Here is a 16631-nt window from a genome sequence, read left to right as displayed (position 1 = left end):
GAACTGGAGCAGAAAATGTAAATTGGCTTTTTCCAGTTAAAGAAATTAAGTTTGGCCTTGGACAAGAATTGTGGTAGTAATGCCCACAAACTACAAAACAAGAAGCACCTCAACAACCTAAAAACTGAGAGGACAAAAAAGTCCAGGAAATTATAACACTGCATGGAGCAAAAGTAAAAACCTAGCATAGATAGATGTAAGACACAAACTACAAGGAAAAGCATATAAACCAAGAAATAGTCCACCAATTACCTCATTGATGTAATCTATCACCTAAAAAACAAAGAAGGCAATAATCTCCATTTGACTAGGAAACATCATCTCCTTCTCTGCTAATGAACTTCTAGCCTAGCCTCTATTATTCATTCCCTTCCTTCCACTCTGCTAGACATTTCAGTTAATTACCTGAAAACAAGGAGGTTAGGTAGTCTAGGGACTCCCAATTAGATTACTCTTGCCTGGAAACACCAACTGGTTTAGAAGCCTGCGTATGCAGTGTCCTTCTGACACAGCTAATGTTAAAACATACCACACTTGGAAAACTTCTGTCTTCCCACAGGATTTGGAGATCAAACTGAGGATTTTAGTCATCCCCTTAAAGACATTTCATGGCCAACCAGAATACTTATCTCCTGAGAGTGGGAAAAAAGCTCACAAGCCTCCTCAAGTCCATAGAGCAGCTGACCAGTTCACCTTTAGTACAACAATGTCACTTGTTTGCAAGGGGAATGCAAACTTTTATCTCATTTCCGAACTAAAAATCAAGTCCCTTTTGCTGGACACTTCACCGATTTCTATTTCAGCTAAAAATTACATTTTATTTCTTTCTTTGTTTTTTGTTTCTAAGCAAAAAGTATTTTTTAAAATACTTTCTTAAAAATTATCTTTACTTAAAATACAGATTATTTTATTAGAGGAATGATTTTGCTGTTTGGAGATACTTCTTGGAAATTTTATAATTACTTCTATTAAATCACTGAGTCTACAAACATTAATGTTTGATTCATGTCAAGGATCAATTCTGGATTGTAAATCTAAGTAGCATTCCAGATTTAAAATTAAGTTATTTAGTTTACTCACCCTCCAATTCACATCAAACTACAGAAACCTGGAAGTGTATTATTTGCCATTGTAAAAACAAAGCTAATCTGTTAGTAACTTGAGGATTTATTTGCAGTTTTGAAAGGCATCACAGAGCATTCATTAGATTTTTTTGTTTGTTTAAAATCTCTGATATAGGGAGTCAGACTGCCTTGCTAAAGGGGTATTGAAGGAAAGGTTCACATGAAACTACATTTTATAGTACAGAATAATCAGTGTAGTTTTTCCTCAGTGAAGAAAAGACTAAAAAACAAGCAAAGTTGTTTTATACTATGTTACTGTAATTTGAAAGTCAGCAAGCTTTCCTTTAAATTTACCTACTACATTTGTACTGTAAGTAGGAAATCAGTCCATTTCTTAATCTTCATTTAGACACCACTAATTTACTGAATAGAAGAAAAAGCTTACACATCTTTCCAGGTTCTCCTAGCTAAGGTATACTACTCATATACTAATCAGCTTTTAGTTCAGCTTCTTAACTTCTCATGCCACACTCCTTTTTCTATTTCCTGTAAGATACAGGTAAATATTTACTACTCAGAAACAATTTACAACGGGCTGTAAAAGAAATTAAATTAAAATGAAGAAGGAAGAAATTTAAAATCAGTTTTAGTTAAGTGAGAAATGCTTAAGGTAAAAAATGTTTTCTGTCTAACACTTTCTAGGTAGTATGGCTAATTAACAAGTTAATTAGCTCAGAAATCTAAAGAAATTAAACACAAAAAGGCAGATCTCTTCCTTCCATAGCTTATATTTTCCTCAGACTGGAAAGAGAAAGGCAAACCTTCCAGTTTTAAACTGCCACACATTATTTTCTCAGTGCAACCATGAGAAAATTCATGGCTTGAGATAAGGACAGTGGGTATATGACTTCTGTCACAGCATGTGTCTGGGAAGGTTTAGGTTCAATATTAGAAAAAGGTTCTTCACCCAGAGGGTGGTTTAGCACAGAAATAGGCATTTAAGATGTGTTTGGACAATGCTCTCAAGCACATGGTGTGAATCCTGGGGCTGTCCCGTGCAGGACCAAGAGTTTGACTCGTTGACCCTTGTGGTCCCTTCCAAGACAGAATATTCTGAGATTATAATTGTGTGATTTCTTTATTTTGCATTACCTACTGAAGTGTCTTTATCTTATTCCACAAGTTTTCTCACTATTACTCCTCAGATTTCCTTCCCCCATCCCATCCCATGGGGGAAACAGAGCAAGCAGCTGTGTGCAGCTGAGCTTCCAGCTGGAGTTAAACCACAACAACTGGACATAATCTGTGAAATTAACAGATATACAAAACTGTATATAAAACCTTGTAATCCTTACCAATGTCCTTTAAAGCACAATAATCACAAAAAATAAATAAAACATTTCTTTCACTGAAGGGTTTTTTCTTTCAAAACATAACTAAAGCACATAATTAAGTTACCAGCAATTACCTGACAGTCAGATGATGGAGCTAACAGGTTCAGATCCTATGACAGGGCAACTAAAATAGCCATTACCAGCACTGCCCCATCCTTGACAACTAGCTTTGGCTCTAACAAGACGGCACGTTCTATTAAGTATTAAATAATTTCATACAGAAAGTTGTTAGTTATATATACTCTTAAGCATCATAATTGGCTGTCAATATTACTAATATTAGACTCAGTCTAAGATTCCACCCAGGCCAACTTTTAGAAGACAGTGGAGATCAAATTTAACTCCAAAAAAGCAGAAACAAATGGAAATACTCATAATTGACAGAAGTGCAACTACTACATTGCCATGGCTGTAGTTACCTGCTAGGAGTTTAATTCATCGGACTGCACACCCAAGGTCTTCCCCTATGTGCTGAAATTACTGATTTGCTATGAAAATATTAAGTTCATATATATTATTGAATATCTGTAAATCAGGTTTAAAATCATAAATCACTCTGCTAAGACTGGAATTTCTGAGATTTATTTAAGAGCAAAAATCCATCAAAGGCTCATGCTTACAAGGAAAAGCCTGGTTTTTGTGCTCAGATGTCCATTAAAAACAAGCAATATTATAAATTCATTTTAATTACACTTTCTGGTTTTTGAGCAGGAGCTGCTTGCTTTTTACTCTGTTTGGTTTTGTGCGTATTTTATTGTGTGGATTTTGCTGGGGTTTTTAAAGTTCGTTTTTTGGATCAGCGTCAATCAAGAGCAAAGAAATAGCATACCAACTCCAGCAACTATAGCATCATGGAACTAAACCAAAAATAAATCTCATGTGGCAGTTTCTATAATTACCACACTTTTTTATTACACGTCAATCTTTCAAGTCATGCAGTAAACACAAACATACAACTGTGATCAGTTACAAGTCCTAAACACTTTTTATTTTTTAAAAATTTGATCTCTAGGTATAATTGTGGACCTATTGTACTGCAGTCTGGCCTGCTATTTTTCCTGAGTGACTGCACAAAAGTGTCAGGAACTAAAGCCATATACTTGATCAATCCACTATTTATTGTATAGGCTTTGCTTAATACTGTTGGTTTATCAGGTAAAGAGAAATAAAGCTATGCTCTTTAAAAAATACAGCTTCATCTTTTCTTTCATACAGGGTAAATTGTAAAAGAGCAGAATTAGCAAAATATGATTTATATGAAACATTTAATAAATCTTATCTGTACTGAACAATGTGCACTATTAATATTTCAAGACATAAGTTACAGGAAAAAAAACCCTCAATTGGATTAATTTCCCAATCCAAATCCCTGACAACAAAACCTAAGGTCAGCACAAAAGGAACATATGTAGAAATATACATTTGAGCAGGAAAAAAGCGGGTGGAATGATCATAAATGCCCTTTTACCAGTACTGGGCATTTATGATCATTCCACCCAAAAGGCTGTGTTCAAGACTTGAAGATAGAGGATTTCCTTTTTTTTTTTTTTTTTAATTTAAAGACAGAAGATAACATTTAGGCTGTTGCTCCTAAGAGTACATTGCCTTAATTTAATCTCTTATATAACCCTAGTAGGATTAAACTATAAATCAGGGGATTTCAGTATAAAGATCTTGAGAAAACTTGCCCACAGTGAGCTAGAAAATTTGAAGGCAGTCAGCCAACACCATGGTTTCAAGACTTAGGAATAGTTTCTCTCCACAGGGTTATATTCTCAAGACAGATTTCATGGAGAATCTGTACCTCAAAGAACACTTTAAAGACTCAATATAACTGTGGAAGACACCAGACAATAATCTTGCATACATGGAGAATCAAAATCCATACCTTACAGCCTGAAGACCGTGTCTAAAGAAATACCCATGGTTGTTAACCTCAGCCAGAACATAAAAACAAAATCCCACTAAACAAACAGTCACAACCACCAAGTTAATTTTAATGTCTCATCAATTTGTTATAATAGCTATTCTTCACTTCTTGATAAGAGGTCATATTACCTAGCACTACATTCAGTCATCTAAACATAGGCATCTGCTGCCACTTGAGATAAATGTCCTAGGGCAGCTTGCCTGGTCCCAGACTGACATCCAGAAGGACACAGTTTCTCCTACACCCTGTGCCACATCTGCCAGGTCCATGTAGATGCCCAGGACAGTCCAGGACATCTCAAATAGCACTGGTTACCTATGTTTAGGCAACTAAACTGAAGCTCAAAAGTCTTCAACAAGGACATTTGGGGAAATGCAAGGAGGCAGACCCTCTTAGGGTTCAAGACCAGGGATTTCCAATACCAAATAGATTTCTTTAATATTAACAAAATTCTCAACAACCAAAGTTTTCTATATTCCTACACAAGAGAGCAGCCACACCAGTTTAAAAGACTGTTGCAGTCTAAAAGACTCAGAACATTTTACATCTCCCAATTTCATAGAAGGCTGGTTCCTTCTTGTAGTAAGAGGTGTGTGCTGCTTGCAACTAAATGTTGAGAGATAGCTACAAAAGTGATACATAAGTGGCAGCTTAAGTCTTCATTGTTCTTAAATCTTCATGAGCTCTATGCTAATAATTATTATAATTAAAATAAACTTAATTAATGAGCTATATCTTCCTTCAGGTAATGAAAAAACGAATGCTGTAATCTGAAAGGTAGCTGAACGTGGACTGAAGTCATTCTTGCCCTGGTCTTTCATGACCCAAACTCACATAAGGAAACAAAAACCTCATCACTTGACTGTAGCTGATGCAACACATGCTGTTGACACTGGCTTTACAACAGTCACTCCTGGCACCAATTATTTTTAATCTAAAGCCTGGGGATGGCAACTCTTCCAGTTTAAGAAGGAGAAGAACTTCAGCTGCTCACAAGCCATGGCAACGAACTAGGATGGCTCTTACTCCGTTATAAAATCACAAACATAGGAAAGAAAGCTCCAGAGGCCATCAAGTCAGCTATTGTTGAGTGGAGGTCTCATTAGTGCAGGTGAGCTTTGGGCCATCATGTTTTGAGAATCTCAAAATATAGAAATTCTGCTTCTTTTAACAACCTGGTCCAGTGTTTGAACATCCTCAAGTTTAATAGTTTGGTTGTTTTTTGGGTTTTTTTTGCATGGGAATCTGTGTCCAATGCTTCTCATCCTTCCACAGCACACAGGAAAAATCTGGTTCCTGTTAATTCCACACTGCCCACAGAAATCAGTTTTCTTCTTGGTCTTTTCTCCTAACAGCTGAAAAAATACACCCTAACATGAGAAGCCTTCCAGGCCCTGACCATCCTTCTGTGACTGCTCCAGTATGTCAGTGCCTTCCTTACACTGGGTAGCCCAGACTGGACACAGTACTCAGCTGCAGTCTCACAGGAGGGGGCAAAATCACACCCTTAATCTTCTGGGTCCACATTTGTTTACAATTCAGAAGGCTGGCAGTTGTCTTTGCTACAACAGTACATGGACAATTGATGTTCAACCTGTTCTCTTCCAGAACTCCCCCACGTCTTTCCTGCAGTGCTGCAACCACAGCCCAGCCCATCCTGTTGCTCCCTCTCAGGTGCAGGCCTTGCATTTGTCTGACCTTAAGGTCACAAGGTTCCTAAGGTCACGAGCATTCCTTCCTGACAAAGGAAGGCTGAATAGCAGCCTTGCCTTCCAGTGTAACAGCTACTTTGGCCAATTTGGTACCATCTCAACTCACTAAGAGTACTCTCCATGCCACCAACCAGGCTGCTAATGACAACATTGAGCAATGCTGTCCTCAGTTCCAAGCTCCATCACAGGTAACCAACTGCCAGCTGAACTCTGTCCTTAGAATACGCCCATCAAGGGCTATGGTCCAGCCACTCTACTGCCCACCTACGAGCCTGTGTTCTTAACACTTTGGCTACAGAAATATCAATAGAGATCACACCAAATCCATTTGAAAAGGAATTTTTATACAATATGAAAATTAATGAATTAATTAATGAACATAAAATATGAAAAAGGGATTTATATACAATATGAAAATTTTAGTTAATTAAAAAATACGTTTGGACTTTACTCCCTGAAAACACTACTGCTGATACTCCCTGAAAACACTACTGCTGATACACCAGAACTGAAAGCTTGCCACATCTGTTAAGAGAATTCTTTGCTGTGCCACTGAGAATGAAGTATAGATCATGCAGAAAATACTAAACTTCCACCAGTAAGAGACCAACACAGCTGAGTCCTACAAAGGTAATTTGGTTCCACATCTTCAAAAGCCACTGCAAGCCATATTAAGGTCCGGTCTCTTTGTCATGTAGGACCATTGTAATTCTCACTATCAGTCTTTGGAACAAGCAGTTTACAGCAATTTACAAACAAAGACAGCAAATATGTATTAAGTATATATAAGCACATGGGCTTTCTATATTCCCAATATTTCAGCTATTCTACAAACCAGCAATTATCAGTAAAATAATTTCTAGGAATTTACCTGTAAAATGTGGTTGCAAACACTTATGATTATTGTGGCAGATTCATGTTAAGACAATTTGACTGAAAAATCTTACCACTTTCTCATTTAGCAATACACTACTTCAAAAATACTGCTACATAAGCAGAACTACTTTCCAAACAGTCTGAATTAAAAGAAAAAAAAATCACTCTAGAAAATAATCATCCCAACTACACTGTCCAGAAGAATATTAGATACCCAAGGCAAAAGCTCTAACAACAAATAGAAGGACCTGGGAAAGTAATTTATTAACTAAAAAAAAAAAAAAAAAAAAAAGAAAAGAAAACTTTGCTCTGAAAAATAAATGTTCCTTTACCATTCATTTTTCAAGTAAAGTGCTCAAAAAGTGAGCTAGTTATGTTGGCTTAACATGAAAGGACAAATTATTAAAAGTAACAGTTGTAGTTTATTTCAGCCCTCCTAATAGTTGCAGATGACATCACTGTCAGAGATGTGAAGCATCTGTCAGGTCTGGACAAGGGTACAAATAATCAGGAAGACACATGGAGGGGATGGCCTGACACTGACATAGCAAAGTTCGGCTGAAGGAGAGCTTTAATGTAAAACTGGGAAGGGAATAACTGATAGCACACTAAAGAAAACAATGTGCTTGGAAAGCACAGTGAAATACAAGGTATATGAGCAAACAAAATGCTGTCAAAAACTTACTACTCATTTTGGCATTACTAAATAAGCGTTACTAGACAGGGAAGGAACTACTCTGTCCTCTCTCTGAGCACAACGCCTCAAATAAATGCTACACTTTCAGTAGTGACAAATAAAAATCCAGTAAATTTAGAGTGTTGTAAAAAACTCACATGAAGAAGCTGCAGGTAGATTTCAGCACAAAATTATCATGATGAAGAGGTAAAACAACCTAACAAAAAACCCAAGTACACATGCCCTTGAGAAAAAAGCAGCAGCAAAACCAGCTTAGGCATGAAACTTACATACTTCTCTATGTGTTTTAAGAACAGAAGAGTCAAGCACTTGCCAGGCATAGCCCATCTATACACAACATGACCTGAAAAATGAATACAGATCTCCCAAGGTCCTTTACAATCAACCAAGTCTATGACTCTGAAGGGCCAAGCAACTATACAGACATCTGCAAACCACCTGCTATTTAAAAAAACCCCAAACCCTACATTGCATTTACATTAATACTATTCTTACCCTATATTCAGGATCTAAATGAATTATTTGAAGAGTTCAAAAAGATGAACTCTTAAAGAGACCAATTCATGTGAATTGACACAATTAAGAAATTCCCTCGTTATTGTAATTTAATCCACAGGCAAAACTAGCATAAATTTATTTAGATATAAACTTTTAATCTGAACATATATGCTAAAGAACAGAATTCTCTCTTTTCTCAGGAGGTTGAACTACACAGTATAGCACTTTCTAAACCACAAACTGTAAGTCCACACCCAGAGAGTACAGTCTCTACTTTTGCTAGTTATCCAGCCAGCAGCTCATGAAATTTCCATTGTCAGTTTATTTTTACCAATGAAATGCTTTTCTACTTAAATATTTAAAGATTTATTCTCTTTCAGTAAATAGTGGTTTTCAGTCAGACTGGTCAAACCAAACTTTTCAACACATTCATTTTTTACAACAAAATTCCTAAAGCGTGATTTAAAGACATAAGGAGTATTTTACCAACAGTATGTACTCCAAATTAGTACAAAAAACCAGTATCAAGAGGGTTCACGCTAACTGGAAGGAAGTAACAGGAATCCCAAAAAATATAATTATTCAAGGCTTGGCATTTGATTTAGTTTACTTGTAAAGCAACTTTCAAACAAGAAAAAGCTTGCTTCTGCTCTAAAGATACCGGATTCTTGGGGGAAGTGGTGATAAACCAAGACTAGAGATGGCTTTGATACCTCAATGATTATTAATCCCTTTATGTACTGAATTGGTTATTTTTTTATATTGAAAAACCACCAAACCATTTGTTTGAAGGTGACATAACATTAGACAATACTGATTTACTACTACATCATAGTATTTGTAATGAACAACAGACATTTGTGAAAGATTACGGAAAGCCCAAAAGAGAAACAGTCAGTGACATCACAGTAGGTTTAAAACTTTAGTAACTGTTCACAAAACATAAGTCTAGCTTCACAACAGTATAATTGCTTTTTTTTTTTAATTGCAGGAAACAGTCACAAACTGTTGAATGAAAATATACAAATAATTTGTAAGCTAGAGAAAATAATATATGCTATAATTCTCATTAAAAGGAAGTGGTTTCAATTACGTAGGTATGTTTGGCTTAAGAGCCACAACCATAACATAAAACATACAAACCACTTATCAGAAGTTTTGTCTCTCTTGCTTTGTTTTAAATAAAACATCCAGCAACATATTAAGGGAAGTGGCAGCCCAATGCAGAATTGCTTGAATTTGTCCCACCATAATAATATTTCTACATCTTGCTACGGTTAGTATAATTAACAACTTTACTTTTCCATTTTGATATGATTATTGAATGGCTCACAGCTGTACCGTTACTTTCTAGTCTAAGGAATAGTGGCTAATATAGTGCTAAAATGAGTAAGATAATTACAAATGTTTAAGAATGATTTGAACTAGCTTGAAAAAATAATCCTGGTGAGAAAGGAACACCAACTATAGATGAGTGAATGCAACTACCTATTATCTATCATCTTTACCTTAAACACTGGGCCAATGATGTCTATTGATTTTATTAAACCAATTGTGTTCTAATAGAGTATGTAAAAGAAAAAAAGACTCGTGGGTTTTTTTTTTTATATTTTTGGTGATACGTGGTATCTTCATGCAAGTTAAAGAAATATTCACAGTTGAAAGCTCTAATAATTGAAATTGTAACCACTACATGGAAAACTTCTACCACTCTACACATCCAAACATAAGCCTATACACAGATATCTACTATGACAATATGTTTAGCACATGCCAGCTGAACAACTAGCTAATGAAGAACCTGAGGCTTTTTTGTTTCCTTGTTTGGTAGGGTATTTGGGTTTGGGAGGGTTTGTTTGAGGGGTTTGTATTGGGGGTTTCTTATTTGTTTTTAACTGCAATGTTTCCTGTAACCAGCTTACATAATTTTGAAGTATATTACTCCTGGACATTACAGTCTTAACATCTACAGTAAGATATTCCTGAGTTACATTAAGCACCAAGGACTGAAAAAAGAAAAAAAACTAACCTAAAAAACTTGGTAGGCAGGGAAAAAAACAAAAAAAGACAACATCATAAATCTGAAACATGTAATATGTTGATGCATATATTGACTTTTCTCAGCTACACAGGAGATGTCAAGCACTGCACTAGTAACTCCTCTGCTCCCTTTCAAGTAGTAGCCTGTCACCATCAAGGAATTTTAAGAAAAATATTCTCAACATACATGCAATCCACAAAATACAGGCATATGAAATCCTAGTCAACAGAACAGCTCTAGTATCAAGCCATGTTGCTATGTATGCCATCCTAACTACTACTACCATCTCAAAATTTCAGCATATATTTTTTAAAATTAACCTTTTTCCTCTTTTGACTCAGACCAAAAGAGAACTGACAGGAATGGCAACATCATACATGAAAAACAACTTTTTGCAACAGTAATTACTTCAGTGCAGTAATTAAAAGTTCTTTAAACCCAGTGGTAACTTGGTTCCAAGAACTACCTTTAGGTTTGGGAATCTTGCAACACCTGCAGTTCCTGCAGATGAGTTACCCAATTGCATCTCAACTCTAGATCAAGATGAGCCTTAAACACAAAGTATCCCCCAATATTTCTGAGAAAGAAAGAAGAACCTGTGGTAAAACCCACGAGGTTTCCCAACACAAAACATCAAGGAACCAGAACCTCTGGCCACACTGAAGCATACTGTTGAAAGTAACTAGAAAGTTCAAAGGTTCTGTGGACTTGAGCTTACTTGTTTTCAGAACTCCACAAACCCATGAGTTCAAAAAGCAGCTATCAAAAAGATGCAATATCGCTAGATCAGATGATTTACTCAGACTGCATACCTGCAATAGGTCTCCTTCATCAAAGCGTAGCATTTCTATTATGCCATCCGACTGGATGAAAGCTGCAAAGAAAAACAAAAAACTAGTTAATGGAACTAAAACCCATTTTGTTACTAAATCTGAAGAAAAATTTAAACATCTTCATTTTGTAGACATAGCTATGACAAACCAAAATAATAATGCATAATCTACCAAAATAACAAACACAAGTCTGTGACACTAACTTTGCTTGAGAAGCACCACACTTGGCAAATTAGAATTTTACCTTAAAAATGCTAAACTCCAAAGTGAACAGCTTCTTCTAGGGTCTCAAAAAAGAGTGACTGTACCAAGCCAATTCCATGCCTCAACAAATATGACAGGCTGGGTTCCTGAACAAATGAGTTTAATACATCTAAGCCCATAAAGAGCTCAGACACAAACAGAATTTCTGTTTCATTTACATGCCAATAATCTTTACTGTACATCTGGAAAGCCTCCTTCACACTGCAGCCTAATCCTTGGCATGGCAACAATCCGCTCCATCTTGACAGGAACATATTAAAATTTTAAACAGTTTAGAAATGTTTGTACCATAAGACTAAACTCCACAAAAAGTTCATGCCTCAGTCAAATATAGGATCCTCAAGCACTCCACTCATTTCCTCTACATGTTTGATCAGGCAATTGTTTTTCAATTCCTCTTAAAATGTAGGGAATGCAACTTTCTTCTAAAGACAAAGAAATAAAGGCATTGCCCTTCCTGTAAAATATAATAATCTGTACAAGAGTGAGTATGATTTAAAGAGGAAAGAAAGGTTCAAAGAGTTCTACATTTTTTCCCCAAAAATCTACTCACATACACACATGCACAAAGGAGGTCTTTAGAATAAAATGCAGCAGCAATCTCAAATGAGAAAATTGTATTAAAAAAAAAATTCTGTAAATAACTCCTATGTCCTTTTTCCATTACTGTCTTTACCATGTATCATTCGTACTAGATGAAGTAGAAAGTGATAACACTCCTCTCTTCCACAAAGAGGAACAACTTCTACAGGAAAAAATTTGAGATTTCCAGGTACACAGAAGCACACTGTGTGCTTCTGGAAGATGGATTTTGAATCCCAGTCTGAAAAAGGAGACTTAGACCTTTATCTCCCACTTTGAAGCTTTGTCTATTATGAAATCACCAACAATGCCACTCTATGATGCTTTAAACAAACAAAAAAATGGCAGTACTTTCAGAAAACAAAAAGCACTCTTGGTAGACAGAAGCAAAAGCACCTACCACATGGAAAAACACTAGCTTTGACATATATTTGTCCCAAACATTTCCTCACTGGCTGCTTTGGTGACACCTCACTCAGTACCGAAAACTCACTATGCTACTTAACATTTCACTGTTTGCAAATCCCATTCTGCATCCCTGACTTCCCCACACATTTCAATACCTTCACCTTAAAGGCACAAGCTCCAAAACCTTGCTTTCATATGACCCAAAGTAAAAGTTAATATAAAACAAAGATTGATGCTATCATCTCCAAAAGTCTCTTTTAGTATGCAAAAACCCTGAAACAAATTTAAAAGATCCCCAAACAACAAACTTTTATACAATTACTTTCCAAGCTATCATACCACACAACTCTAACATGCACAAGTTGAGAAAGCTCAGCTCAGGTGGAGTTTGAGAATTACCGTAGAGGAGAAAGGGGGAGCTCATAAACAACACGTCCTGCAATATTTACACTGACACTGCAATATGTACAGTGCCATGAGAAGTCCTAGTCAGTAGTGTCAGCAAAAGGTTAGTATTTTTTTTGTGTGTGCCTATTGCTATTACCTTAAGGTTACTCAAAACAAACAAAAATCGATCCTTGATCCAAGAATCAGGAGTTTGGTCAATCATTTATACTGAAGAGCTATACAGAACATAGGGCAAGAGATTTAAAAAAACAAAAAACAAAAAACCAAAAAAAACCCAATAACCAAACAAACCAAAACAGAATTTGAAGAGCTGTTACAAAATCAAGTCCTATAGTTTATGAAATTTTGGGCTTTTAAAACTTAAATTACTGGAATAGGTTTGCCAGTTTAAAGTTTAATGTCACACCAAAGAACAAGTGAATTCTTCTTAATTTAACTAGCAATGCATATGATGCAAGACATTCATTTAATGGTTTAATTTTGGATTTAAAATCACTGAAAAAATGGCTAAGTGTATTGTAGTGCAAGATGTAAGAAAACAAAGCTTTGACACGTAAGATTAAACTGCAGAGAATGACAGTTAATCATGATTTCACAGAAGTGTCATGTTTATCCTCTGCACAAGAACCCCAAATTACAGATTAACTAGAAGTGAGGGAAAATTATCAATTTTTAACTTGGAGAAAAATATAGAATGAAATTATGCTTTCCCATGTATTTGATATATTGGAAGTTCAGCAATCACAATTAAAAAATTATAGATACAAGCAAATCTTCCTATTAATCAAAAGGAATTACACCTCTGAAGTTGGACTTTTGGCATTCTATTGCTATCTAGATCTCTAGTTTGGAAACAGAGAATACACAGCATTTGAATGTGGCATTAGGCACAAACAAAAAAAGTCATTAGAAAAAAACTTTTTATATAAATGATCTATTAACAACCAGCAAAGCAGAAAAGGCTATTTCATCTAATCACAAATTCTTAGTATTTCTGAGGCCTTTTTTCCCTGATGTAAATACAGTGCACCATCAGTACAAAGAGCAGAAAGCAGCAACAATTCTTTCACAAGGATAATATGTACTGAAGCCCCCAGAAACTAGCCCAAGCTTTCTACCCAAGCATCTTGAATTCAGACACACCTCCTGTAAGCCCCAAACACTTTTTCAGCCACTCTTTAACTATTTCATTTTTATAACAACTTATGAACAAAGGAACAGATGTTACAGAACATTTTGAGTGGATAATACTGTTAAATAGAAGTGCTATTTATCACTGTATCATTTAAGAAATGTTTTCAGAGAGCAGATGACAGTGCCAGGTGAAGTCAGATGGACTGCAAAGTCTGGCTGCTGTCCATTTCACAGCAGACACATCTCAACTAAGGCTATGATGAAGTTGCTGTGGTTATACCTTTCATTTTGGTTTAGACTAACTTTCAAGCCTGTGTTTCTCTTTATTGGTAATTTCATCAAAGCAAGGAACTGGCAAGTAAATACATATACCTTCATGAGATGAAAGCCTGTTTTTGCAACTGGCTTCTCAAACTCTCAATTCAGGATGAAACAACAAGCCACCTCATTCAAATGAGGCAAAAACTAATTACATTTTAAAAAACCTCCACTGACGAGTCATAAAGAGTCACCTGAATCCCTCTAAGAGCAGCTCTGAAACCATCCAACATGGACCACAGAAAGGACAAAGTTTTCTTCAAAGTGAAATGCTGACAGTGCCCTTGTGGGTCCTTTTTTGCCTGTTCCAGAATTAGAAGCAGTTGCTCATCTTTTGCACTTGTGCTAGCTGACCTAAGCAAGTTCACAAACTTTGTAATGCAAGCCCAAAACCAGTTTTTACTGTCCTTTTACACAAAATACGTATGTCACCAATAGACAATAGGTTATTACTAATGTGCAAAGTCACTGTAAGTAATTAAGCAAGAGATCACTTTGGCATGCTTCATTAGGTGAACCATTCCCCACGCTAGAGAGGAAGATGACTGTTTTCTGCTAAGTCCCTAACAATTTCCCCTGGGAAAACTTCTTCCCAAACTTAAACTGATACCATCATGGTCCATTACCAGCCTAATACTGTAGCCAATACTTTAATACTCTGGAATAGTAAAATGCAGCAAATTAACAACTCTTGCCTGTGCCATTTCAGTCATCCCTGCCACATGACTGGCGACTGCTACAAGAGGGGCACAACATAATATTTGGGGTAGGAAGCATTTCAGCTGTCACAGCGTGATCTGCCACTGCACAAATCAGCAGCCAAGAAGCCAAATTACACATTAGGAAAATAATTTCTTCCTGACCCTATAGGCAATTGAAGCACTGAGGGCTTATTATAATAGCTATTAGTCAAACTTTAAATGTTCACGGACCAAAGAAGGAAAAGGATACATATTCATATCCGCAGATTTCAAGGCCAGAAGAACCTTAGTCTCATTTCCTCTTCACCTATGTTGAACACAATACTTTCTTCTGAGAGATATACACAAATTCCTCTCAAGAGAAAACCTCTCTCCTTTAAACATTCTGCAAAAAGCAAATGTAACAGATTGATGAGAATCTGTAACAATTTCAGTCACTCTTGCTACTAGGATATTATATGATTTCAGGGTCAAACTCTTTCAGCTTCTAGCTTGTGTATACTTGGTTTCCTCTTTTCAGAAAGCACGGCACTACTAACAGAATACATAGAAGCTTACACAAAAAATACTCTAAATTTCATTTTCTGTTTTCATTCTATAACCTCTAAAATGCAACTTCTTTGATTAAGTCAGCTTTACTATGAAAAGCCCATAAAAGATATCAGAAAAAGACCATGAACCTAGGCTTTCCACTTGCTCCAGAACAGCTTGTGCTACTGACAGCACTTTCCAAGCATTCCAAACTCTTTAAAAAATGGCTAAAGAAAATCCACCACCACACCATAGCCCCCAGTCCCCAAACCACAGCTTTCTGGAACAGTGAAAGCACTATCTAGTCATTATTACCAGAAGATTCCTAAATGCTTTCCCCTGCCCTTTCCAACAACATCACAGTGCTTGATAGAAAACTAAACCAACAGTAGCTGAATTAACTTAAGCAGCATCTTTTCTAAAGTGTATACACCCAATAGAGAAATCTTGCTCAAACACATCCCTATTTTGATTGTCTCTTATCCAAGCCTTTCATATTTGGGCCTAAAACAAGAAAACTACAGACCTATAAACCATCAAAAACCAAGAAAAATCTAAAATTCTACACATCTCCAAAGCAAACAGGAACTTAATATCAAAATCACTTTAGCCAACACCAGCCTTTAGCTGTGACTGAATTACACAAAACAGAATAAATTTGCATGTAATGTGAGCAGTGAATATGCCAAGGCTCTTGGTGCATAACAACAAAAAAATCTCTGTGGCTCTCAGTATATGACGCCTACTCTGACTGAGATCCGATTTTTAAGGTGCCTTTGCACACTTATCTTTCCTTTAGCCACTGTTAATTTTTTCATTTTAATAGGGAAGTACATTTTGGCATACATACTTATAAAAACACTATTCTGAAATATAACACAGCTCTGGAACGGCTGCTCAATAGCATTGCATTGATTTATTTTTATGTTAATGATCTTTATATATTCCCTTACATTGCTTGCAAGAACTGTTTTGTTTCCTAAGTCTTGTCTAAACCAGTTTTCTTTCTTATAAGCTGGATTTATACAAACCTGTATCATCTAGTCCATGAACTTTCTCCCAATTCTAAAAATAGTGTTCTATCTTGCCAAAATAGGGAAAGGTCAATTATTTAAATAATTTCTAATTTACATTAAGGTTCTTTTTTTTAAAGTCCAGTTTCTAACCCTTTGTCTTAATGACTAAGCTCACTTTAAGGCAGCTATAACCACATGAGCCAATTACAATGTGCTAAATGCCA

At 36.0% G+C, this 16631-nt stretch overlaps 1 protein-coding gene across 1 annotated transcript in view; it reads right to left on the bottom strand.

Annotated features, from left to right (window-relative positions):
• TMEM131 (transmembrane protein 131) overlaps positions 1–16631 on the bottom strand; it is a 94016-nt gene that overhangs the window by 62933 nt on the left and 14452 nt on the right. The window contains exon 2 of the mRNA XM_030234209.2: positions 11025–11086. Within this exon, the coding sequence (XP_030090069.2) occupies positions 11025–11086 (62 nt within the window). The remainder of the gene's footprint in view (positions 1–11024; positions 11087–16631) is intronic.

Source organism: Serinus canaria, chromosome 1 (assembly GCF_022539315.1).
Source record: "Serinus canaria isolate serCan28SL12 chromosome 1, serCan2020, whole genome shotgun sequence".
Classification (NCBI taxonomy): Eukaryota; Metazoa; Chordata; class Aves; order Passeriformes; family Fringillidae; genus Serinus; species Serinus canaria.
This window is presented reverse-complemented; position numbering and strand designations above follow the sequence as displayed.